General features: G+C 39.1%; 1 protein-coding gene across 1 annotated transcript in view; it reads left to right on the forward strand.

The window, feature by feature from the left end:
- TNRC6A (trinucleotide repeat containing 6A) overlaps positions 1-25000 on the forward strand; it is a 117399-nt gene that overhangs the window by 87312 nt on the left and 5087 nt on the right. Inside the window, exons 6-21 of the mRNA XM_009895166.1 lie at positions 1198-1533; positions 5788-5835; positions 10658-13246; positions 14074-14238; positions 14419-14594; positions 14959-15039; positions 15484-15535; positions 16984-17126; positions 17796-17933; positions 18168-18296; positions 18406-18483; positions 18745-18955; positions 19543-19575; positions 22606-22737; positions 24290-24448; positions 24808-24948. Coding sequence (XP_009893468.1) covers positions 1198-1533; positions 5788-5835; positions 10658-13246; positions 14074-14238; positions 14419-14594; positions 14959-15039; positions 15484-15535; positions 16984-17126; positions 17796-17933; positions 18168-18296; positions 18406-18483; positions 18745-18955; positions 19543-19575; positions 22606-22737; positions 24290-24448; positions 24808-24948 — 4611 coding nt within the window. The remainder of the gene's footprint in view (positions 1-1197; positions 1534-5787; positions 5836-10657; positions 13247-14073; positions 14239-14418; positions 14595-14958; positions 15040-15483; positions 15536-16983; positions 17127-17795; positions 17934-18167; positions 18297-18405; positions 18484-18744; positions 18956-19542; positions 19576-22605; positions 22738-24289; positions 24449-24807; positions 24949-25000) is intronic.

Genomic DNA, 25000 nt, shown 5'->3' on the forward strand with positions numbered 1-25000 from the left:
TTAGCAGCACGAATGCTACATGAATTCAGCTATTTTTCCTTTGGTAACTTCTAAAACTGCCAGTTTCATTTTGTGGAGCTCTGAGTAGAGATGATGTCTTGACCACGCAGGGAAGTCAGTGTTGAGGGAAGTCATGATCAGGTCTTGAGGTATCTCTGTAAGTTCCACAGTAAATGTAAACACACTTCATGAAGAAATTTGAAAAGTACATTAACATCTCAATAGGGATTGGAATTCCAGTTTACCTGTTACAGCGGTTGGGATGAATGGCAGCAGCACCAGGAAACAGATCCAGAAGCTCACAGTGTTCCTTCCTATCCATTGAGCCTGGTTTCCTAACCAGTTACCTCCACCTGAACACCCCCTACTTACACCTTTGCTTTTGTACTGGTTGGGCTGGAGGCGTTAAGGATGTCGCGGTTTTCTCTATATTCAGCAGCGTTGAAGTATGGGTTACAGGGTTTGGTGTGTTCACTCACCGATGACCTCTGCAAATCATTTGACCTTCATCGTGCCTTAAAGTGGCCGTGCTGTCAAGACTGAAAGATAATTTGGAGTTGCAGTTGCGCATTTGGCTTTTCGTCAATGCTGGCACAGTCCTGCCAAGCCGTGCATGGGGCTACCTGTGCCATTAGCTTTTCCTGCTGGCAACAGATTGACTTAAGGCTGGTAATGTATTTCCCTTTGGATGTTAGGGTTGATAAAGCAGGCAAGTCTTAACAATGTGTTTGGTATGTCCTGTTCACCTCTTGTTCTTTTTGTGCAAGACCATAAAATTTTTCTATATGTAATGCTTAAGTTTCCCAATGGAGTAAGATATTTTAATTTTTTTTTTTTTAGTACTTAAATATTTTTCAAAGTAAAGTTTAGATGCCAAAATAAACTGGCATAGTGCTGATTTGTCAGGTAAAGCTATAACAAGCTTGTTAGTAGTAGCATGCTTTAACTGAGATAACTGTGTTAGGATTGCTAGCAAGACATATTTCTGCTTCCAGATCTGTGCTATTAAAGCTGTGTGATTATGGGATAATAGAGCTTTTAATGGGGAATGAGTTACAACTTGAATCAGAAAAAAAATGCTGCCGTTACATAATATATAAATACATCTAAGAACATTGACTTAGTCTTCAATTTTTTTAAGTTGCTGTTCTTATGAATAACTTTGTCCAACTTTCTTTTTTTTGGGGGTGGGGGTAGTGCCAGAACAAACAAAGACAAGTGTAAGCCAGCCTCAGCCTGTCACCTCTAACGGCACTTCCACAGTAACCAGCACTAATAATAATGCCAAGCGGGCCACAGCCAACAGTCAGCAGCAGCAGACCTTGCCTCGATACCCTCCTCGTGAAGTACCACCGCGATTTCGACACCAGGAACAGAAACAGCTTCTGAAACGAGGTCAGCAGTTACCAGTTATAGCTGCAAACCTGGGATCTACTCCTAAAGTATTAAACGGCCAGTCAGGAGGCAGCACTGTCACAAATAAACAGCCAGTGACCAACGGAGAAGTGCCGAACAGCAGCAAAAAACAGCCAGGTGAGGGGGAGGTACCTTGTTTTCCTTTAACTAAAATCAAATAGTTTAAATTCAATTATCAGTGAAATATTTGAGCTAATATTATTTAAAGTTTAAAATGTAAGCTGTAGCATGATGAGATATTTTCCTGTGTCGTAGCTTGATACCAGAGGATGGTTTCAGCCATCTTTGGGCAAGTTTCATACTGAAACTTAAAACGTCTTAGTTGCTCGTTGTTGCCAGCGGTGTACAATAGTCATGTCTGTTTCTGAACAGATGTTGAAGCCAATATGACCACTGCTATTCTTCTGAATTTCCAGTCTTTATCCTAATAATTGATCCAAGCGTGGTCATGGTATGAAGTACCTTTTTTGCATCCAATTTTGATACACAGATCTCACGAGGAATCGTCTTTCAGACAGTTCCCAGAGCATTCTGAACATTATCTTAAGACTCTTTATTTTTATCAAATCTAGAGATACATTATAACTTGTTTAGATTATCAGAATTGCTTTTTGTTATTAGGTCAGAGTTTTTCTTTGTTCTTCTACCTGAAGCTAGGTTGTCTTACAGAATGGATTGAGCTTTACCTTTATTACTATTAGTATTAAGTATAGTTAGCCTTTATTATTTTAGCTTGTTATGCATTCTCTTCAAATACCCTTTAAGGAGTAGTAACCTTACCTGTTGCATGTGCATAATTTGCTGTTCAGTGAATGTACTAGCATGCAGTTCAGCAAATCTTTTTGGACAATAAATGCAGTCTGGGTTTGGCTGGAAAAATGTAACTTTCTTTATAAGGATCTAGATTTTTGAAGCGATCTGTTATTAATGCATGCTAACACTTAATATGTTGAACAAATACTTTATTTTTATACTTGTATTTGGTTTTTGATGTGCACATAGTAGCGGTGTGCACGATCCCACAGATGGCTTCTTCTGAAACTTTGCTGAATTCCCAGTGTTTCTCAGAATTAGTGTTTTATACACTATAAAGGATGTGACTCGTGGCCCCTTCAGTTGCAGAAAAGACTTCTGGAAAATAGCCTTGACATTTCAAATTTTAGTTAAATTGTGAGTTGTTGTGAATCTTGAAGAAGCAGTATTTAAAATGGACAGAAACAATCAAATCATTGGGAGCAGTTTATCCATGTGCCCCTTGAGTAATGTTTCAAATATTACTTTCCACTATTATTTTTGTAATGTACTGATAGAATTCTTCCAAGAAGTGATTTTAAGCAGTTAATTATTTTTCTTTTTACTTCACCTGTATAATTTTGTTCCTGTCTATAGTCGGGTTTAAAGTAGCCTGTCATATACCCACTTGCTTCTAAGATGAAAATTTTTCTCCAGCATATATCCTCTACTGGTCAAATTGTATGGTAGCAAATACTGGTTTAAATATAAATTCACATTTACTCTCATCTAAGAAGTATTACTCTCTATACGACCTATTAAACCACCTAATTGCATCCAGAGGGTTTTTTTGAGTATACTGTCCTTCATTGCACTTTTTGTGAACGCCAGTCCAATATTTAATTAGTTGGGTTCCTATTTCTGTATTGCATTCTGTTCAATTTTGCGTGATTTTTGTGCTGGACCACCTTCAGGCTGGGAGATGTCAATGTGTCCCTGTGCGGTACTGCCTCAATGCTACACTGAGCGTCTGAGGCAACTGCTTTACTGGGAGTAGTTCTGCGGTTTGAATAATGTGTTAATTATGTGAATAATCTGTCTACACGTCCAGCTGGTAACAAAAAGGTTCCGAGAGCCTTTAGGGGAGAGAAAGGTTGGCCAAATCACTTTCCCATCTTAAGAACATGTTTGTATTGTCTGTAGCATCCTGTTAGATCTTTGTTAACTGTGTGCTGTGCTCGGGGCATTCCCCTGTGTCCAAGGTAAACTCATCAGAATCGACGAGGGGGGTTGGGTGGCCAGGCTCTTGTTACTTGGTGCCATGTATCTGTGCGCTTGAAAGGTCTCTTTCCTCTGATATAACCAGGAATAATGTCTGGTTTGGATGTTTTGTCATGGTCTTTAAGAAATGTAGGTAAGATGATGATGCAAAGAAAAATAATTTTCCAGTGCTGGATTTCTGTAATGGTTTCAAAATCTTGTCTAATGAATTGCCTGGGAGGTAGTGTGGAGGTGGCCATAGTCCAGCAGCATCCGAGAGTGACTTAATGTCTTTTGACACCTTTATATCTGAAAGGAAATACTACTGTCATTTGCCTGTCTCAGTCTTACTCACTCTTCCTAGTTCCTCTTTTAGTCTCCAACAGCAACTTCTAGGTACTCTTTGTTGTTACCTCTGAAATTAAAAATCTCATGAAATTTGACATATCTGTAGATCCTTTCCTATTGAAAGCATACCCGTGTGCAGGCCATTTGAGTTAACAAATTTTATACCTTAATGGAATATCTTTGGAGATTAAGTTCTTGACTTCTTTTTTTTTTCTGAGCATTATTTAATGGATATTGGGATCAATCTGTATTTTAGGGTTAAAAGGAAAACTGTAGCTTGAAGTGTTGAAGCCAAAATTGCTGTAATTGGTAATGGCTCCGGTTGCTTTATCTGTCATTCCTGGACAGACCACGGGGTAGGATCTCTCCCCAGTTCCAGCTGTGGTTATAACTGTTCAGTAGGTGCTTTGTAAAAGCCAGAGAACGCAAGTGCTGCTAAATTTAAAGTCGTCTTTTAATTACCCTGGCCACAGCAAGTTTTTAAGTCTTTGGTATTGGAGAATTTTTTACTTATATCAATGGTCAAAAAAAAAACCTTCTTTACTTGTGAAAACACAAGTAAAATTTGTCCATGCAAAAACATGGACAATCATCTCCTCTTTTGAAAATTACCTTGCTTTGTTTAGAAGGAAAGCTTAAGAAGGGATAGTCCTGTGGTTTGGGTTTTTTTTTTTTCTGCTGTTTTTAGCACATTTGGCATATCTGTTTAATAAAGACACATGAGTGAAGCTCATGCCATGTAGTACTTCTGAAACAGATACAGTCTTGTACCAAGATGGTTATTTTAAGAAATCTGCGTAAGTTAGCTCTTTATCAGAACGTTTTCATACCCAATTTGGTTGTTTGCTTTACTGAAGTTTTCCCTCATGTGTAAACTTCACATGAAAGCAAGTCTTGAATGCTGCCTTGGTGTGTTTGTTTGCCTCTGTGCTTTGTAACACATCAGAATAACCAGGTGGTTATTCCACAATGAAATGATTTATATAGTGAACTAAAATATTTGCCAGCAGTAATTGCTTACAACTGTGGGACAGAACAAAACAGGAGAGCATCATCGGGCTCCTGGCGTTTGTCCAGTTTCTTGGGTTCCTCCTTTGACGTGAGTGGGTCTCACTTTTTCCTCGTGCATCTTGCAGCGGAGCTGCAAAATTGTGTTATAACCAAAGCCTTTGGAAACAAAAGATTTTTCCTGTAACTCCAGGGGTTTTTGTCGGCTATTGTAGCAGTCGGGGGAAAAAGCAAACAGTTGGGATTTGCAGTTAATAGTGATGGAGGTTGAATTAATTTAGGAAACATTGCCTTAAATGTAACAGTTATGGTCTCCAACTGTAAAATTTCTGAATTTGAAATGTTAACTTTGATTTCATATGCTGCCTATAGGACACTTAGGAGGAAGAAACTATGAAAGAGTGGTAAACGAAATTTGTTATGCACACACTTAAATTAAACCAGAGTTGGACTGTACTTAGTTCTGCATGCTAAATCAGGTAGCAAAATAATGACTTTCAGGAGAAAGCGTGCCGTTCAAAGAAGTGATATGAACTTGCTTAAGTTTCAGGGCTGACCTCTGAAATTCTTAAGTTAGTACAGTGAAAAATTAACTGGTTTTGGCTTCAATTACTATAAATTCTTCCTCTTTTTTGTATAAATCAATTAAAATGAAAATAATTTAAAATTAAGAACATGTTAAATTGGTTAATTAAATGCCAAATGTATAAAAACTAACTAGTCATGGAAATAGTAAAAGCAGCAAGTTTGCTAATAATTAAATGCTATATGTAGAAAGCTGGGTTTGCTATCAGTGTATCAGTGGCGTGTTCAGCGCTGTGGGTGAGGCAATTCAGGACTTGGTTGTCGCTAGCACAGTCAGTAAGATTGAGAGATGGCTCTTAAGAGAAACCTATCCTGAAAAAGGGGTGCTAACAAATGGTTTTAAAGTAATGAATAGTTTGGGGACTGTTCTTGGAGGCTAGTTTACTTTAGTAACACTTCTGTAATTTTCTTGCCTTTTTTTTTTTTTTCTTTTTGTAGGCATGCCTCCCATTCGGGACTTGGTGAGCCACTCCCCTAACCAGTCAGGTTAGCTATTTAAATCTCACCTTTTTTGCACTACATGTGTTTGTAGTAGTTACATGTTTCACACAATTTTGTCTGAATTTTTTTTTTTTTTCCCTTTGGCTTATGTTTTTCAATAACTTGCGCTGTGTGAATGACTGACTTAAGTATACTTTCTCTGTGCCATTACATATGACATTTGGTTAAACACTTTTAATTTTCTAAAATAATTCATACCAAAACAGATGTTTCAACTTTGTGGCACTTCAGCATTAAAATATGAAGTGTCTTTTTTTACCTTTATGCTTACATGTTAAATTGCCTCTTCGTGGTATTAAATTGAATAATTTGTGCAAGCCCGTGCTTTGTATCAGAGATATTTAACAGCACAGTGGAGGAAATCACGTCTGGGAGCCTTTCTATTTTGAATGCTGAGTTTATGCTGGGGTAGCACGTGTGTGGAGACCTACAGCTGTGTGTGGTGTTTACTGGCTATGGATGTGAAGAACACTTGCTGTTTATTTTTAAAGTAATATTTTGGAGCAAATGTGATGTATGAGGGCTTGGGGACATGCCGTATGAAATGTCTGGAGGAAGGCAGATAGTGCTGTAGGATGCTTTGGACTGGCTCTGTTTCTGGCTGTGCCGTGCACCCATCAGGCTGCCCTGGGCACAGTGCTTAGGAGAACGTTTCGTGTTGCATCTTTTCTGTTTGCCTCGAAGACTGCTCTTAAAGGGGTGCTGTTAATCCTCCTCTCCTCTTCCCTCCGCTCTCTTCCCTTGTGTTGAATTTGACCGCTTAGTGAGTCAGGGCAGATTCTTCATGCGATGGAAAACCATCCTTTTTCCGGTGGCTCGGCGAGCTGTCCTGGCTCACCGCAGTGCTGCAGGGGTGTTCGGTCCAGCGCAAGCTGCGGCCAGAGCCCCAGCTGGGGAGAGGAGAGCAGGGAGAGAGAAAGTGTGCGGGACAGTCCTGTTTAGGGGAGCTGCCAGTTGTGCTGGGTTAGGCGCAAAGGGACACTGTCCCCTTGTCCTGGCAGCTTTCCTCTCCTGCGTTAGCAGTTAGGAAACTATTGCAAAGGCAAACAGCTACGTATGCTAATTCTTGAGTTGGAGTACTTTAACGCAACACACACAGACCTTTTTCTCTACCACAGAGAAACAGAGAGGTGATTTTAACAAACAGGTTTTATTTTTTTTTGGTTTGTCATTTCATAATAAAGGTGCTTTTTAGCTTGTTTAATAGAAGCTAAAAAGCCTGTTTACTAAAATGCATTTTTTCATAAGGAATGAAGGTTCCAATAATTGGAACGATATAGTATTGACAGCCTGTGGGTACCAGTGTGTACTGGAACTGGAAAAGGAGACAGAGGGAGCAGGATTCAGGTATTTCTTCATTTAAACTTTTTAATTCTACTGTTTAGTTTAGACCATGCGACGGTACTAGAAAACAAACAAACTACTTTAGAAAAATATATACAGTTTCCTGCAAACATTAAGGGAGCAGGATTCGGATATTTCTTCATTTATACTTTTTAATTCTACTGTTTAGTTTAAACCATGTGATGGTACTAGAAAACAAACAAACTACTTCGGAAAATATATACAGTTTCCTGCAAACATTTCCTGCAGGGATAACTCCTAGCTAGAGAGCAATAAATTATTTAATTCCAAATTATTGAAAAAATCTTAGCTGATTACTGGATTTTAAGAAAGTTGGGTTTGTGTAAATTTTTTTTTTCTTTTTTTGGTCCGGGATTTAAGCAGCAGAAGTTCATTTGCAGTTTCTAAATAGTTCTGGGGAGAAAACCAAGAGTAGAACTACAGGCTGGTTTTGCTGTGCACCAAATGTAGTATGTTGTTAACTCTAATTTTTCAATTTTGAAGGTGTTTTTGTGGTATCTGCCAAATATGAAAAATCGGAGATAAATACTGATTAAGCAAGCAATTATCTACTTAATCTCAGATGTTCATGGGTTGTGGAGATTCAGATAGGAATATTTCAGAACAGAAGCTTATACTAGGAATCACTAACAGGCAGTTATGTCCAGGAAAAACACTGTTAGTCAAGGTAGTTTTGTATGTGCTAGGACAAAATTCTGGATGACTGGAAATTAATCATTGTATGTTGTTTGGGTATTGGCTCATTACAAATTGTGTATTGCATCTAAATTAGTATAAAAGAATTTTATTAAATATAAGCTTCCTTTTGCTTATTCTATTGTAAGTATTCTATCTAAGTATTCTATTGCTGTGCAAATTAGGATTTGTTTACCATTTCACTCTGGCTTGTCATAACCTGTATTGCTTGCTTCACACTGAATTCAGGCTGTGTGCCATATGTGTACTTTCATGTCGTTTTTAAACTCGATTGTGTTATTGGGGTACTTCTTATGTAATCAAGATTTTGGTTTGTTAGGGCAGCTTTTGATCCTCTTGATTCTCTAGTTCATCAGAGTGCAGACAACTCTTAGCAACTCTTAACAACTCTTAATGAGCCTTTTAATATAAGATAAATGTCAGTTTTCAAAATACCAGTGTGAGATTTGGAATCTTGGATTTTCTTGGACAATTGTTCAGATGTTACAGTGTTTTTTTCAGTGACACATTAATAGGTGCTTATGGGTTATGCTCAAGTGAATGAATGTCTTCCAGTTCTCTCAAGGATGCTGTGTGGTTCCCCTCTTTGAGACTGTGGAGCTGCAGGGCACTTCTAACCATTGCAGCCCTATTTCTGCCTGCCACAGGTCTTTTTCCACTACTCCCTGTGCCAAATTGCTGTGCCAGCATCCTTATTTCTCATGTTGTAGTTCCTATGTGAAGCTTAACTGATTGCTTTGACTCTCTCAAGCTTCCATCATCCCGGATGGTGGAGAAGCAGTGGGTGATCCCTGCTCTGTGCTGCTCTAGGCTACCTACTCTTGGAGGTAGGGTCTTTGGCTAGATTCTTTTTCTCTGTAGGATGAATAATATTGATATTGATTAAAAATTAATGAAAAATACACCAGAACTCTTTGCGCATCAGTGTAAACCGTGGTAAACTCTCCATACTAACTAGTTCCCTCCCGTTGCCTGTAGATCATAAAGATAATAAATCTAAATAATGTAGCATTTAGAATTTGTCACTCTGATATTAAAATGTGGGGGTTTTGCTTGTCATGGTGTTCTCAAATACCTTTTGCGAGGTGGAAGACTGAAACGAGGTCTCTTTTTAAATCTACATCAACTGTGCTTCTCTTCAGATTGGTCAGTCACGTTACACACAATAAACCACATCAACCCTTGTTGTGGTTGAGTTGGAGCACTAAGAACAGGCTCCTGCCAAATGATCTCTGCATTTGAGAGCTGAGCTATTGCCAAAATTCCTATCTTGTATGTGTTTTAACTTCTAAATAGGTGGCAATTGTGACTAACACGTTTAATAGAGTAGATGCTACTCAGTTACTTGTTCCTGAGTCGTAAGTAGGGGTTGGTGGGCGTCAGGATGTGGGGCTTCAGTGCAGAATTGGCAGTCCTTGTAGCAGAAGGGGGAAGCTGCTGAGACTGGCAGCTTCCTTTCAGACTTTGCAATTAACATGTAGTTCTTGGAAACACAAGAGGCTTTTAAAATAATGCTATGTTTTAAAAGTAGCAAGTCCCTAAATGTTCTTTAAACAGCTTTTGAAAAAAATAAAGCTTGATAATTGTAGCAGTTTGTTACTAATTAGCTCTGTCTGTTAAGGTGAACAGATACAGTTTCTATTCAGATGTAGGGCATGTGCCGTAAAAATCCATTAAGAATGAGTAGGAGCTAGAAAGCTTTTTTCTCTTATATTTAGGTGCATACATTTTGAATATTCTAAGTAAAGGCAAAAATAGGAACATGACAAAGTAAAGTTGACAGTTTCTTTTTTTAAAAAAGTGAATGTTTTAATGGGCAAAGCAGCATGCTTTGCTACATATAGAGCAATTGAGCATACACTAGTACTGTTATTCTTTCAGTTCAGGCAAATACTAAGTAAAAAACTTCACAGGCGTTTTGTACTTGTGTTCTGTTGCCAACTTCATTACTATTTTTCACGTGCTTCACACTTTCATAGTTTCATCTTCTGGTGCACCTATGTTTTGATTCCAGTTTGGCGCAGGGGGTGGTCTCTGCACTATAAACATATGAGATGAAAATTGATAGCACTTGTTTTGTAGCAAATAGTCCATGGTGCATGTATTTAACCATGAAAAGTTTGTAAGTGAATTAGGATGTATGTCATCTTGATTTCCAGACATGATCAGCTTATTTATTGAAAAAGAAACAGTAGTTCTTGCATAAATGAAAATGGGAAGTTTATATAAAAGAAAATATCTTGACTTGTACTTAAGAAATCTTATATAATGTCTTGTAATGGAGGGGTGGATGTGTGTGTGTTTCTCTGGCTGTTGTCATACAGCAATTGGTACTACTAGGTCAGTTTAATATCATGTTTAGATTTCTGCCTTTCAGAATCTCTTTGATTTTTATATAGTATTTTAGGTTTTAATATGTGTGTGTTTTTACAAACTGTTTTGTGTATGGTGATACAGAGTATTTTTTTAAAAAATATATCTCTGGATAAAAAGAGCTGTAGGAGTGCATCTTCCTGCTTTTTGTGAGCGCAACTTTGTGCGCAGGTGAGAAGTGTTCTAGGTTATGCATCTGGCAGCATCCTGAACAGCTGTACTTGGAAGCTTTCTCTGTCATCTTCAGTGACTGTAGTGTTAAAATAAGCAAAATAATTCTTAACGTCTTTATACATTTTTTCCCTCTTCTGCTTAATGAAGTAATAGTACTAAACTTATAACAATGCTTTTGGACTTTCCTTCTTCTCTTTAGATCTGAACCACAGTGGTCTAGGATCCCATTATGAAAATTCTCACTGGGGACCAGTCTCTTCAAATAGTGACTCCAGCACAAACTGGGATAAAGTTATTGTAGACGGCTCTGACAAAGAAGCATGGCCATCAATCACTGGCAGTGACCCAGAGTTGACATCAGAATGTATGGACACTGACTCTGCCTCTAGCTCTGGGTCAGAGAGAAACCTCGTTATAATGGCTTCAGGGAGCACAGGTGGTGAAAATGATGGCATTCGAAATGGCATTGGACATGGTTCTCAAAATAAGTTTGTGGTTGGTAGCAACAGCAATAATGTGGGCAATGGAAGTATTAATGGGCCGTGGGGTTTATCCCATGGCACCATAATAAGCACATGTCAAGTTTCTGTGGATGCTCCTGACAGCAAATCTGAAAGTAGCAACAATAGAATGAATGCTTGGGGCACCATAAACTCTTCATCAAATGGAGGGTTAAATCCAAGCACTTTGAATTCAAATGGCAACCATGGTGCCTGGCCTGTATTGGAGAACAATGGACATGCCCTGAAAGGGTCTGTAGGGAGTGGTAATCCTGGCACAAATATTCAGTGCAGTACCATAGGTCAGATATCTAATAGTCAGAGTATTAGCTCTAAAGTGGGTGGTTCCGCCCATGGTTCCTGGGGAAGCCTTCAGGAAAATTGTGATTCTGAAGTAAATGGTACAAGGAAGGTTTCATTCAGTGGGCAACCTCAAAACCTTAACACTGAAATGAATGGACCAAATAACACTACTAACTTTATGACCTCTAGTTTACCAAACTCTGCTGGTTCGGTGCAGATTAACGAACTGCCTAATAATACAGGGCATGGGGCCTGGCGTGTGAGCACAATGAATCATTCTCAGATTCAGGCCTCTCCAGTTACAAATGGCACTTCCATTTCTCATCTTAGCAATGGTGAGGCGAAAAATGGTGGATCTTATGGTACTACATGGGGTGCCTATGGTTCTAATTACTCTGGAGACAAATGTTCAGGCCCAAACAGCCAAGCTAATGGTGACACTGTGAATGCAACTCTAATGCAGCCAGGCATTAGCGGGCCTGGCAGCACTAACTTTCAAATCAATGGGAATAAAGGAGGAGGGGTATGGGAGGCAGGGACAGTCAACTCCCAGAATATGCCATGGGGAAGTGGAAATGGTGCAAGTGCTGGCGGGAGTAGAAGAGGATGGGGCAACCCTGCACAAAACACTGGCACTAACATTTCAAACGGGGAATGGAGTAAACTGCCTAGTAATCAGCATTCCAATGAAAGCGTGAATGGAAACAGCAGGAAGTTTACAAATGGATGGAAATCTACTGAGGAGGATGACCTTAACAGCCAGAGTCCTGCTGCTTCTCAGATAACTGAGCAGAACAGCGCATGGGCCAAAACAGGTACGGGGGACAGCGAAGGTAGTTCGGAGAGCACTGGATGCCATGAAGACAGAGTAACTACAGAAGGACAGAACCGAGAGAGAAGGAAAGTTGACCAGCATGCGTTACTCCAAAGCATAGTGAACAGAACTGACTTAGATCCACGTGTCCTTTCCAACTCTGGTTGGGGACAGACTCCAATCAAACAGAACACTGCCTGGGATACTGAAACATCACCGAGGGGTGAAAGAAAAACTGACAATGGGACAGAGGCCTGGGGAGGCTCTGTGACACAGACTTCCAGCTCAGGGGGGTGTGTGGATAGACCTAGCCCTAATAATAATGATACCTCATCTGTATCAGGGTGGGGAGATCCAAAGTCTGCTACAAGGTGGGGCGACTCCAAAGGGTCAAACAGCCAAGGGGGGTGGGAAGAAGATTCTGCTGCTACAGTAATGGTCAAGAGCAATCAATCATGGGGAAGTGGCAAAGAGGAAAAGTCATCTTGGAATGACGCACAGAAGATCAAACAGGGATGGGGAGATGGACAAAAGGCCAGCCAGGGTTGGGCAGTTTCTGCCGGTGATAGCTGGGGTGAAAATTCAAGAAGTAACCATTGGGGTGAGGCTAAGAAATCCAGTTCGGGAGGTAGCGACAGCGACAGATCAGTATCTGGTTGGAATGAGCCAGGTAAATCAAATTCTGTTACTTGGGGAGGTAATAGTACAAACCCAAATAATTCTTCAGGATGGGATGAGCCTGCAAAGTCTAATCAGAACCAGGGCTGGGGAGACCCTTCTAAATCCAATCAGCCTCAAGGCTGGGGGGATTCGTCAAAGCCAATCAACTCTCCAGAATGGAACAAACAAGATGTTGGCTCTTGGGGAGCACCATCTTCCACAAACAAACCCCCAGGGTCAGGCTGGCTGGGTGGACCAATGCCAGCACCAGCAAAGGAGGAAGAACCCACTGGCTGGGAGGAGCCATCCCCTGAATCAATACGCCGTAAAATGGAAATTGATGATGGAACTTCTGCTTGGGGTGATCCAAGCAAATACAACTACAAAAATGTGAATATGTGGAATAAAAATGTCCCAAACAGTAGCAGCAGTTCAGACCAGCAAGCACAGGTACATCAGCAGCTACTGTCTTCAAGTGCCATGTCTAGCAAGGAGAGCAGTTCGGGTTCTGGTAAGACTTGGTTTTATGCAAATTTGTGTTTTCTGTTAATTGTAAAACAATTACCTTGTTCTTGCTTCATATAACAATATTTCAGTTTCAAAGTAGAAAGGGAACGTGCCATTGAGGTACCATTTTTATTGATCAAAAAAAGTAACAGCAGTGCTTATAGATGTTGGAGATTTTTATACAGATTGGAAGATCTATTCTAGTTTTAAATAGCTTGAGTAATAAAGACTAGGTAGCTCTACTTGAATTCTGGGGCGTGGGAATGCAAAATATTTAAAATAGTATCTGAGGAACAAAAGTATTTTTCTTCATTTGATACTAAAACAGTTAAAACTTAATGTTGCCAAAGACCACCACCCACCCCCCCAAAAAAAAAAAGTGTTGAGCTGCTACAGGACAGAATGAAGGGTGATGGTTTTATATGTACTCTAGGTCAGACTTTCTGATCTCCTTGTTTTGGGAGCAGTGAATAATGATACTTGCAGATGAGCTCGCATGGTGTTTATGAGGTGTTTTGTGTTCTGTCTCTTTTTCAGCTGTGAAGAGGAGTAGCTTAAATATAATGAGCAGCTCTTAGGAACTTAATATCTTAGAAAGTTCTACTATCAAAATGTAATTTTTTATGTATGAAACTTGTATTTTTTGATTATGTTTTTTTAATGGAATAGCTTACAGTTGTAATAATTACCTTCATACAGAATGTAAATGGGTACCAGTACGCTTTTTATTGTATGTTATGGGTCTAGAAAAGGGAAAACACGTGAGTCTCTTTAGATAGCTTTTTTAATGCTGTTTAAAAACATGCCAATAACTCATACTGCTTTAAAAAGGTTGGGGAGAGCCTTCTACTCCAGCCACTACTGTAGATAATGGAACTTCAGCGTGGGGTAAACCCATGGATACTGGTACTAGCTGGGGAGAACCCATCAGCGATGCAGCAGGCACCTCTGGCTGGGGAAACGCTTCTCTTGGTCAACAGGCTTCAAATAAACCTGGTGAGTGCTTTCTGCATCGTCTTTGAATAAAAGTATTTGAGGAAGGTGAAATGCTTCTCTAGAAGCTTTACATTTTTTGAGGGCTTTTTTATCTTGCAGTAAACACAAAGCTAGTTTCTGTGTTAAGAGTAGTCAGTTGCTAAAAGAAATGTTAACGTGCTGGATTTTTTTCACAACCAGGGCCTAAATCTATGCAAGATAGTTGGTGTGGAGATGACATGCCATTGACAGGCAGTCGTCAGACCAGCTGGGAGGAAGAAGAGGATGTAGAAATTGGAATGTGGAACAGCGGTTCTTCACAAGAAGCTAACCCAACTTTAAATTGGCCACCATATATGAAAAAAATGCCCACAAAGGTAATTCTGGTTTCTTAGATGTCAGGCTCAAACATAAGAGTGCAAGCTGGCCATGCAAAGAAAAAACCAAAACAAACAAACACATAAAACCCCAAACCAAAACAAAACAGAAAAAAAACCCCACCAAATGGTGGTGAGGTTCCTGAGCGCTACTGCTTTCCTATTCTGTAAAATAATTCCCAGAGGAGGTTGAGTCAAGGTACTTGCACTGTTGTCATTTCTAAAAGCGAAGTCAGAACAGACTGCTGCACTGAGTGGAGTACCATTAAGCTTTAATCTTCATTCATAATATTTTATGATGTAATTGAAGCAGTAGGTGGTAAGCATCTTCTGAGTATCACAGGAATTTCTTTCTATTTTTAAGGGAATAATGAAAGGTGGAAATAAGCAAGATGAAACATGGATCAATCCATTCATTAAGCAATTCACAAATCTCAGTTTTTCAGTAAGTATTTACCTTTACCTGGCTTTACTGCCTTCTTAGAGTGCTAGTTATAGTGCACAGATTAAAATGCTTGATTGCCTAGTGTTCGTTTTCATAGTATTTTTCATGTTACTTCTGTTTGTCTCCTGGCTGTCACCCATCCCTTTTCTTTACATCCACATTACAAAAAGACCTATTTATTGATGAAAAGTGTTTCTGTAAACTCTACCCAGGTATTCATCCAGTAGTCTGTTCTTTTACTTAATGTCACTTACATATTTTGGTGAAGATACCTGTTTTCAATTGGGTAACAGCTAAGGGGAGGAAAATGCTTTAAAGTAGCATCTGATCTGTCTCGCTTTTTTTTTCTTGCAGGTTTGAATTGAAATAGTATATATGAATCTCTTTGTTTTAGCTTTTAAAAATATTATTATTCAATAATTATGATTCATTTTATTACTTCAGAGAGAATCACCAGAAGAAACCATACAGAGCAATAAGATGGACATGTCTGGAGGTAAGAATAGGAGAATGTAGCTGGGGTTTGTTGCTTTCCTTTCCAGTCTCTCGTTTAGTTTATATATAAATAACTGTAAATAACTTTTAAAAAACTTTATATAATATATATAGTTATAACTATATGTAGTTAAATATATGTTTCCCTAAAGAAAGGAATACCCTTGTAAAGGAAAAAAATTGTGCACTGAGTAACACTACACACCTGAATCAGCTGGTTGCTATGGTAATATTATCCATAAATCAAGCTAAGCTTATATATATTAAGGTGACACGAAAGAATTTTTTCAGGATGTGGTGGGTTTGTTTCTTGTAATATAAATATCTAGATTGCCTTCTGGATACCTTCACTTAAATATAAACAGAAACGTTCCGAATACCACACTTGCTCATTGTGGTTCATTCTTGGAAACACATGTTCAGTTTTAAGAACTAAAGTAATACCGAATGATTATTTTAGAAATGTTTAAACTGGAGTATGGAATGACTTGTGAGCAGTTTTAGTTTTATGTGAATCCACTGACTGTTATGATTCCCCTAGCAAATCAAATATAGTATAATTTTTTAATACGTTAATAACAATATATTATAATGATAGAATATTTAATTAAAAGTAATTGTAGAATTGTAGTTTTTATTGTAGTTGCATTCTTTTTATTCTAGTTTAAAATTGGGTCTTTTCACTTTTGGGTTTATAGTCTATTGTGTAAAGAAACTCTTCTTTGAATTTTAGATTTTAGTATTAATGGCAAGACTCATTTAAATTACTTCATCTTTTTAAATTTGAATTTAAAACATCGGCTTGGAAAGTCATTCTCTTGTACTGCATGCAGTGCAGTACTAAATGGACTTCTTTCCTACTGCGTATATTTTGATCTTCTATTGCCTGGAATTAATATAAGAATTAATGATAAAAGATAGCTTAAAATTTGCTTTTAATAAACACAAATACTTTAGATTTGTGTTTGAGGATTATTTTTTTTAGCTAAATAGTTATGCTTTTTTCTTAACTGAATCGAATTAAAGAGCCTCTGAAATACAACACAAATGTAGGGCGTGTGATAAAGATACTACTTCAAAGCAAAGATAATGTTTATTGCTACTAAAAAAAAAGGGGCATTCACAACTGGAAACTGAAGTTTAAACAATTACGCTTTCTTCTTTTGAAGAGAAAACCGAGAATAATACTTCTGTGAAGCCTAGCAAAATCTGTTGACAATTTGCTGATTCCAAGTTTTGAGTTGTCTGTAGCCATCGATTCGTAGTGTTTCCTTCCCGTTTCAGTGAAGCCCAGAGAGAGGAAAGCTAAAACTGATGTTTTCTTTTATTAGTATCTAGCTTGAGAGCTGTATTACTTCAGCCCCTCATAAGCATAAACTGTTTTCCTGTGTATCTGAAAAACTGAATAATTCTTCAATGTTGTAGTCGCATCTCTCACCTTTTTTGTAGGGTTATTGCAAGATAAGCGGATGGAGATGGATAAGCACGGCCTCAGTGTTGGAGATTACAATCGTGTGGTTGGAAAAGGCCCTGGTTCTCGTCCTCAAATTTCCAAAGAGTCTTCCATGGATCGCGGTCCTTACTTTGATAAGGTTAGTAGGTGTCTTACTGGTGGACACTTCTGAACTTCTTTGACGCTGCATTCTGAGTAGTTATGTGTGTGCTCCTTAGCTTTCTGCATTTAGTGGAGAGGAAAAATAGGGCTTCCTTGTTAATCCGTAAGATATATTTTGTTCTTTTTAACATACTGATATATAATACTAAGCACTTTCTGTAGCCCATTTGCAGTGCAAATGACTAACCTGATCTCTTTTGTTTTCTGCCTATTTCCTGCTGGTGCTGGACTGTCATGTGACTCTTCCCTTCTGTTCCTGGCAATGGTTTCTCCCTTCTGCTTGCTTGCTGGCTGGTTGTTGCGCATCGGTTTGTCTGTCCAATCAGGATGGCATTGTAGCAGACGAGTCCCAAAACATGCAGTTTATGTCCAATCAAAACATGAAGCTTCCCCCTTCAAATAATGCACTACCTAACCAAGCCCTTGGCTCCCTAGCAGGGCTGGGTATGCAAAACTTGAATTCTGTTAGACAGGTAAGGCTGTGTGCATATCCTTGGCATGTTACTTGACAGCATTTAATACCTTCTGATATAACATCCTAGCTACTTATGTGATTGATGTGTGTTTAACTTGTAATTCAAATGTGTAGGGGTGGGAGAAGCAGGAGAAGAGGTTTATTGTCACTGACTGTCCGTTCTTTCCCCAGAATGGCAATCCCAGTATGTTTGGTGTTGGTAATATAGCAGCACAGCCCAGGAGCATGCAGCAGCCTCCAGCACAAACTCTTAATTCATCTCAGCCTAATCCACGTGCTCAAGTGCCTCCTCCATTACTGTCCCCTCAGGTAACTAAGTACATAGAGCACTCTACAGATAAACTACCAAAATGCTGCTTCAGAAAACTGTGGTTTGTTCATTGGTGTTGCTGCTACTTTTTCTGTAAATATTTGAAAATATATTTGGCTTGATCGGTGTTTCAGAAACTAGGCAACTGGTAACCAGAGGTGATAATATTCTATGTCTAGTGTAACTATGTGCACGTTCCTGTCAGTCACTTTTCATACTTGTCCATTTTGCAGGTTCCAGTATCATTACTGAAGTATGCACCAAACAACGGTGGCCTGAGCCCACTCTTTGGCCCACAACAGGTAGCCATGTTGAATCAACTGTCCCAGTTAAACCAGCTTTCTCAGATCTCCCAGTTACAGGTAAGCTAACAAAGCTAGTCGCTCTGTGTTCTGTTTGAAAGTCTAAGTAGAGACTTACGTCAGCTATAAACTGTTCTTAAAAAAACCACCACAAAACACTGTCTCCTAGCGGTTGTTGGCTCAGCAGCAAAAAGCGCAGAATCAAAGAAGCATGCCTTCTGGTGGTCGTCAACAGCAGGAGCAGCAGGTAAATAAATACGTTTATTTTTAACTTTTCAAACTATCTTTAAAAACTGTTTTTCGTCCTGAGCTGCATTTCTTGTTATAAATTGTACTGAAGTGTGCAAGAGTGAATGGCATTTTGACAAGCTTTAAAGGAGTGACATAGCTTAGCGCTGGGCTTCTGCTGGGCTAAGATGCACAGAACCCAAAGATGTGTTTCATTGTCTTTCTTTAAAGGTGGAAAAGCTTTTGCCTATTTATATTGTAACTGCTCTGTTTTTTTAAGGGTCGATCTCTTAGTATGCAGCAACAGATGATGCAACAGTCCCGTCAGCTTGATCCAAACCTGTTAATGAAGCAGCAAACTCCACCCTCTCAACAGCAGTCACTCCATCAACCCACAATGAAATCTTTCCTCGAGAATGTCATACCCCATGCTACTCCTGAGCTACAAAAAGGGCCATCACCAATAAATGCGTTCAGCAGCTTCCCTATAGGTGGGTTTCTCCATGCTAATTTCACACAGTCAATTAATGCATATGTGACACACAGCCTTCCTTTTCACATTGCCTGCCTCCTCTGAAAACAATAGTGATTGCAATCCTGTTAGCACTTACAATTTTAATGGAGGTAGCAGTTCTTTGTGTGGCTTATCCAGTTATCACCAAAGAACTTTTTTCATAAATACACTCATTCCCAGAAGTGACTGTCTGTATTTCAGTGCAAAATGCTTCACATTCCTAAAGAATGTTTGTCTCTTTATTTCTTTTTTTGTCCTCTGGGTCCCAAGGATGACACAAAGTCCTTTTGCAGTTATGATTCCTGGAGCTAAAGGACTTTTAGAAGTAGAGTCCATACAAAGAGTCCATTGGTGTGGTTTCACTTCTTTGGATTTTAAAAACGTTTTCAATGAATCTGGAAATGCATAGGTAGAAGACAGTGTTAATTTCCTTTCTAGTGATTTTGTCCAGGGAAGAAAGCTTTTAGCTCTGCATTTTTAAAGAATGGTTGTCTCATTTCAGGCAAAATGTCTGAACATTTATAAATACAAACATCTCCTGTTTCTTTCTCCCTACATTTCCAGGCTTCTGTCCAATTTCTACTTCAGAAATTCCAGGCTTGTATATTTTCTCCTTACTTTAGGTCCCTTTTTAATGCTATCCTATACTTATTACAACTGTATACCATTTACCACTTGTTCCTTATCCCTATTTTTTTCCTCCTCTTCAGTTTGCTTTTCTTCTACGTTATTCTAATCTGGTCGTTTCTGTTGGGCTGATTTCCTTTGCATTCTCATTGCCCTTTGTAGAAAAGTTTATTTAATCAAGACTGCCGCTGAAATCCTTGTGCTTATAGGTGGAGTGTTTTGGAGCCAGTGGGTCGGTGCAAGCCGTGCTGTTGCACTGCATGTGGCACACTGGAATTTTGCTTGTGGCAAGTCTTGAGTCCAGGCTGCTGCTTAATAATTGCTGATGATGACTGGCATCAAGATAGAACTATTGCTTTCATCCAAAGGGCAAGGCATAAAAATGAAGTTTATTTAGCTGTTAGAGACACTATGTTAGTTCTCATGAAAGGAATATTTAACTTTCTTGCCAAACTTCATGCTGAGTAATCGCATCCTGCCTACACCAGGTTCTCTTGTGTTTCATTTCTTGAGTTGAATTGTCATATACTATTGTTAAGTAGCTGCTTTCTCACCTTAATCATTGCCACATTTCAGGGATCTGCAGTATATGTAAGATTGCTTTGAGATCCCTCAGGAATCTGCTGCAGTATATGTAAGAACCCTTTGGGATCTCTTTGGAGTAGTACTGTATTGCGATATAAGCAAGTGGAGCCACACTCATTCCACAAATGAAAACTTAAGGGTAGAGATAGTAGGTTGCTGGAGTTTTTTCACCTTTAGTGAAAAATTGAGTCAAGAGGAGTATCGGTAGCATCCTCCAAGTGCACAAAGTATGGTAGGATAGTTGTGTGAGGAGCTGAACTTCCCAAGTTGTCTTCCAGAAGATCTTGCGGGTATGTTTCCTCCATGTTCTAATATCAGTGTCAGGAGACCTAGCAACAAAATCAGGGATGTCCTGTTTACATTCTGGGGAACTGGAGCGTGTCCAGAGATGGGCAACAAAGTTGGTGAGGGGTCTGGAGAACAAGTCTTACGCGGAGCGGCTGAGGGAACTGCAGTTGTTCAGCCTGGAGAAAAGGAGGCTGAGGGGAGACCTTACTGCTCTCTCCAACTACCTGAAAGGAGGGTGTAGCGAGGAGGGGTCAGTGTCTTCTCCCAGGTAACAGGCGATAGGACAAGAGGAAATGGCCTTGAGTTGTGCCAGGAGCGGTTTAGGATGGGTATTAGGAAAAATTTCTTCACCGAAAGGACTATCAGACATGGGAACAGGCTGCCCAGGGAAGTGGTTGAATCACTGTCCCTGGAGGTATTTAAAAAAACAGGTAGACATGATGCTTAGGGACACGGTTTAGTGGTGGTTTTCATCAAAAGCAGAGACTGGGGAGGACTGGAAGAGTCCTTCTGTCTAGTTGACGAGTCCTGCAGTCACATCCCAATTCATTTCTAGAATTAAGTTGTTCTAATAATAAAAATAACCTTTTTCTGCCAAATACTGAGTGTAGCAGAACAACATAAAATCTTCCACAATCGGATATGAAAAATTACAGTATGTCCAGGGACTGACGTTCGTCCCTCAGCCCACAGATTTCAAATACAGAGCTATGGACATGGATCTGTGTCTGCCAAGGGACTGGCATTGACCTTATCAGCTACATGTGCCTATTTGCCAGCTTGTGATCTTTCTAACCCTTCTTTTAGAGGTCTGTTTTCCGCAAGCTTCTTCAGAGTTAGAAGAAAGGTTATTGTTGTGCGCAGGTTATTGCTTTGACAACCACAAAATGCCAGAGAGAGATGTCAGAAACGGGATTGGTTGGACTTTCCCTTTTTTCTGTTTCAGCTATTGATAGTTGTTATTTCTTAAAACTCGGCTGTTCTGTTACAATGCACTTTCTCTGAGACTTTTCAGGGGACTTCTTTTATGGTATCAACATCTGCTCATGCCTTTAAGAAAAACAAAAAACAAACAAACAAAAAAAAAGAAAAAAACGAAAAAAGAAGGAAACAAATGAAAAAATGAACCAGCTTCTATATGGCAGTGAATATTGACTTAGGAAAAAAATTAAGCACTGGTTTCCAGTGCTGAATGAAGGTGTTTCTAGTAAAGATTTGAGAAGTTCCCTGTGTGCCTCTGGCCCTAAGGCAAAATGCTGTAGTGGTTTATTTTCAGAAATGAAGTAAATAGATCTGAAGGGCTGGAAATGTAACCCAGGTATGGTTGTGAATTAAGGACCCTGACAGACCTGGAAAGAGAGGAGGCATGCCAAAGTCAGCAGCGTGGGCACATTATCCAAGCCCAGAATAGCTGGTTCTCACAGGTGTTTGAACTGATTTGGATTGGCATTGTGTTGATTCTGTGGCAAGTAAATATTTTGAAATACAGACAACAGCTTAGAACAGGCGAAGACAAGTTTTGTTTTATCTTAGTGAGGTTTTAATATTTGGTGTCAATAGTAGTATTAGTGAGGGGTATTAGTATCTGGGGGTAGTATTACTTGTGCAGCTCCGCGCAAAGTGCTTATCTATCTATGCTGGTGTGGTTCAGAAGCTGGCAAGGTGTCCTGTTGAACAGCCCCAGTAACACCAGGAATGAGGTTGTAACTGCAGGTACCAGTACGTAACTTCTGCTGAGAAGGAGCTGCTGAGCGTAGCTCTTCAAAGTACTGTACTTCTGCTTTGTACAGATGAGATCAGTTGTTGTGCTAGTGCTAGACTGATGTTAGAAGTGCCACACTTCTTAGATGTTTACATTTTAGTTTCTCTGATTTCCTCAATGGCTTCTTCCACTGACATTTTTGCATGAAGACATCAGCTGAGAACTTCTGAGTGCTTTGCATTGCTTAGCTTAGCTTCTGTCTGTAGTAAGTTCACTGTATTAAATGCTAGAATGTGTCTCTAAAATGGACATGGAAGCATGAAATAACCATAGTAATATGCTCTAAAATGTTTATTAGAACAATAATGGTAATTAGTAGAAGAAAAACATTTAGTCTGTATTTCATAAGCTAATTATGTTTTTAGGAATGAACTCAAACTTGAATGTAAACATGGATATGAGCAGTATTAAAGAGCCACAATCTCGACTGAGGAAATGGACTACAGTAGACAGCATTTCTGTGAACACATCATTAGATCAAAACTCCAGCAAACATGGTATGTTAAACATGTCATTAAGTAGCATTTGGTGTTACACATCAGATTTTCACATTCTGTGTGTTAAATACAGGTTTGCTATATTTTGGCCTGTAGTGGTAACGACAGTTGTTTGTCTTGCTTGTAGCTGTCAGAATTCGTACTGTCATCTGTGCCAGACTTGCTGCTTGTACAGCAGCCCATAGCTTTCTTAAATGTTTTTACTTAACAGAAGTGATCTTGTGATGATATTGAGTAGAAACATTGTGCAGAATTCCTTTTTTAACCAGGCTTTTCTTGAAGTGTGACTGACTATTGCTACTAGTTTTATCTTAATCTGGATTGGAAATCTTCATATATGTTTAAACCAAAAGCTTTAGATTTTCTGGCTTTCTTTCCCCCTACCCTGCTGGTCTTATGGTGATTTATGGGAATTTAAATCTGTGTGCACACATTCTGGTCATGTCTGACATTTCTAGTTACAGGTTTTGATTATGAATGTGTACATTTGCATTCTAAAAATGGGGAGAGCTTAGAAGGGATAGACTAGTACCATTGCTGCACTTAGTTTTAGAGGAGGCAGACTTGGTTGCTTCGTGTTTCATTCCAGTAATCAGGATTCATATGACATTTCAACTGTTTCAGTTGCTTGAAATCTCATCCAGTTAAAATTTGAGTCTATAGCACAAAGGTTCTGTGTCTAAAGATAGTTATGAAATGTCTCTAGTCTCCTATTACTGTTCAGTCTTCAGATTGTTTGGATATTTTTAGATGTGTCAGCTGTTTAACTACTGTGAAATGATTTGCTGCCTTCAGCATCTAGCGGAGATATCCTGCTACTGCACTTCTGAACTTCACCTGATGGTTACAGATAAACAGAAGTCAGAAGTGTTGGTGTTACTTTAGCTGTAGGTAATGTTTTGTGAATAGTATTAGGAATTTCATTATTAGAACTCTGTATTATATTGAATCATGAGTAAAAGTCATTTATTCCCTCAGAACTGTAGAATATCTTTGACTTTGCTGTGTAATAACTTTTGAATTTCTCCTTACAGGACTTGCAGGGAATCAAATAGGTTGTGTACAGTGCTTTCATTCCTTGCTCTGCCTCCAGTGATTCTTATTTTTTACTTCTTTCCCCTCCCAGGAATTTGAGTAGAATTTACAGAGCTTTGCAGTAGCTAAAGGTCCTTCAGATTTCGTAGATGTTTATTCTAAGAGCTCTCCCATCACGGAATATATTCACTACCCCGGTTATCCAGTTGGGGTCTCACAGAATGCTCTTACCCTCTTGAATTAATATTTTACTTACATTTAATAAGTATACCATTTTAATGAGATGGTTCCATGGGAGATTATTCTTATGGTTTTCTCCTGAATTATTCAGAGACATTGCATTTTAGATTATATAATCTTGTATGACTTCCTGTATAACCTGACATCGTAAGAGGACAGTGTGCTCCTATATATTTCATGAATGCTTTACATGGGCATGTTTTTATATGTGTATATATATGTATATAAAAATTGGCTATGAAAACTATTTGACAACTTTTTTTTTTTTTGTAATTAGGTGCTATTTCAAGTGGTTTTAGGCTGGAAGAGTCTCCATTTGTTCCATACGACTTTATGAACAGCAGTAATTCACCAGCCAGTCCTCCTGGATCTATTGGGGATGGCTGGCCCCGTGCCAAATCGCCTAATGGCTCTAGCAGTGTTAACTGGCCACCAGGTATGCAGCACCAGTGCGATGGTTCTTACTGTTCAGCTGTGTTTCTTCTCATTACGTGTGGAGGGGGCAGGGAAACAGCCTACAGAAAAGCATTAAGGGTGTATTTTTAGTGGACTGAAATTGAGAGTAGTAGTTTTATTGTACAAAGGGAAGTCTATCTCCCTGCTTTGAGATTTCACCCTGGTCAGTTGGGACCAGACAAACTAAAAATGAAGTGGATAAAGTGAAAACTAAATTAAGTCAATTAGATCTTAAAAGATTTTGGATTTTCAGTCATTAAGAGATGTATTGTTTAGACAGCTGTTTCCTATTAAAAAAAAAAATCAAAATAAGCTTCTTTTCTAAATCTCTGTTCCTAGAGTTTCGTCCTGGTGAGCCATGGAAAGGTTATCCAAACATCGACCCTGAAACTGACCCTTACGTCACTCCTGGCAGTGTCATAAACAATCTTTCAATTAATACTGTGCGGGAAGTTGACCACCTCAGGGACAGGAACAGTGGTATGTTCAGATGCTATGTTTTCAAAGTAATTGTGTACTAGTCTTCCTTCAG

The sequence above is a fragment of the Charadrius vociferus genome, unplaced genomic scaffold (genome assembly GCF_000708025.1).
Source record: "Charadrius vociferus isolate BGI_N301 unplaced genomic scaffold, ASM70802v2 scaffold600, whole genome shotgun sequence".
Lineage (NCBI taxonomy): Eukaryota > Metazoa > Chordata > Aves > Charadriiformes > Charadriidae > Charadrius > Charadrius vociferus.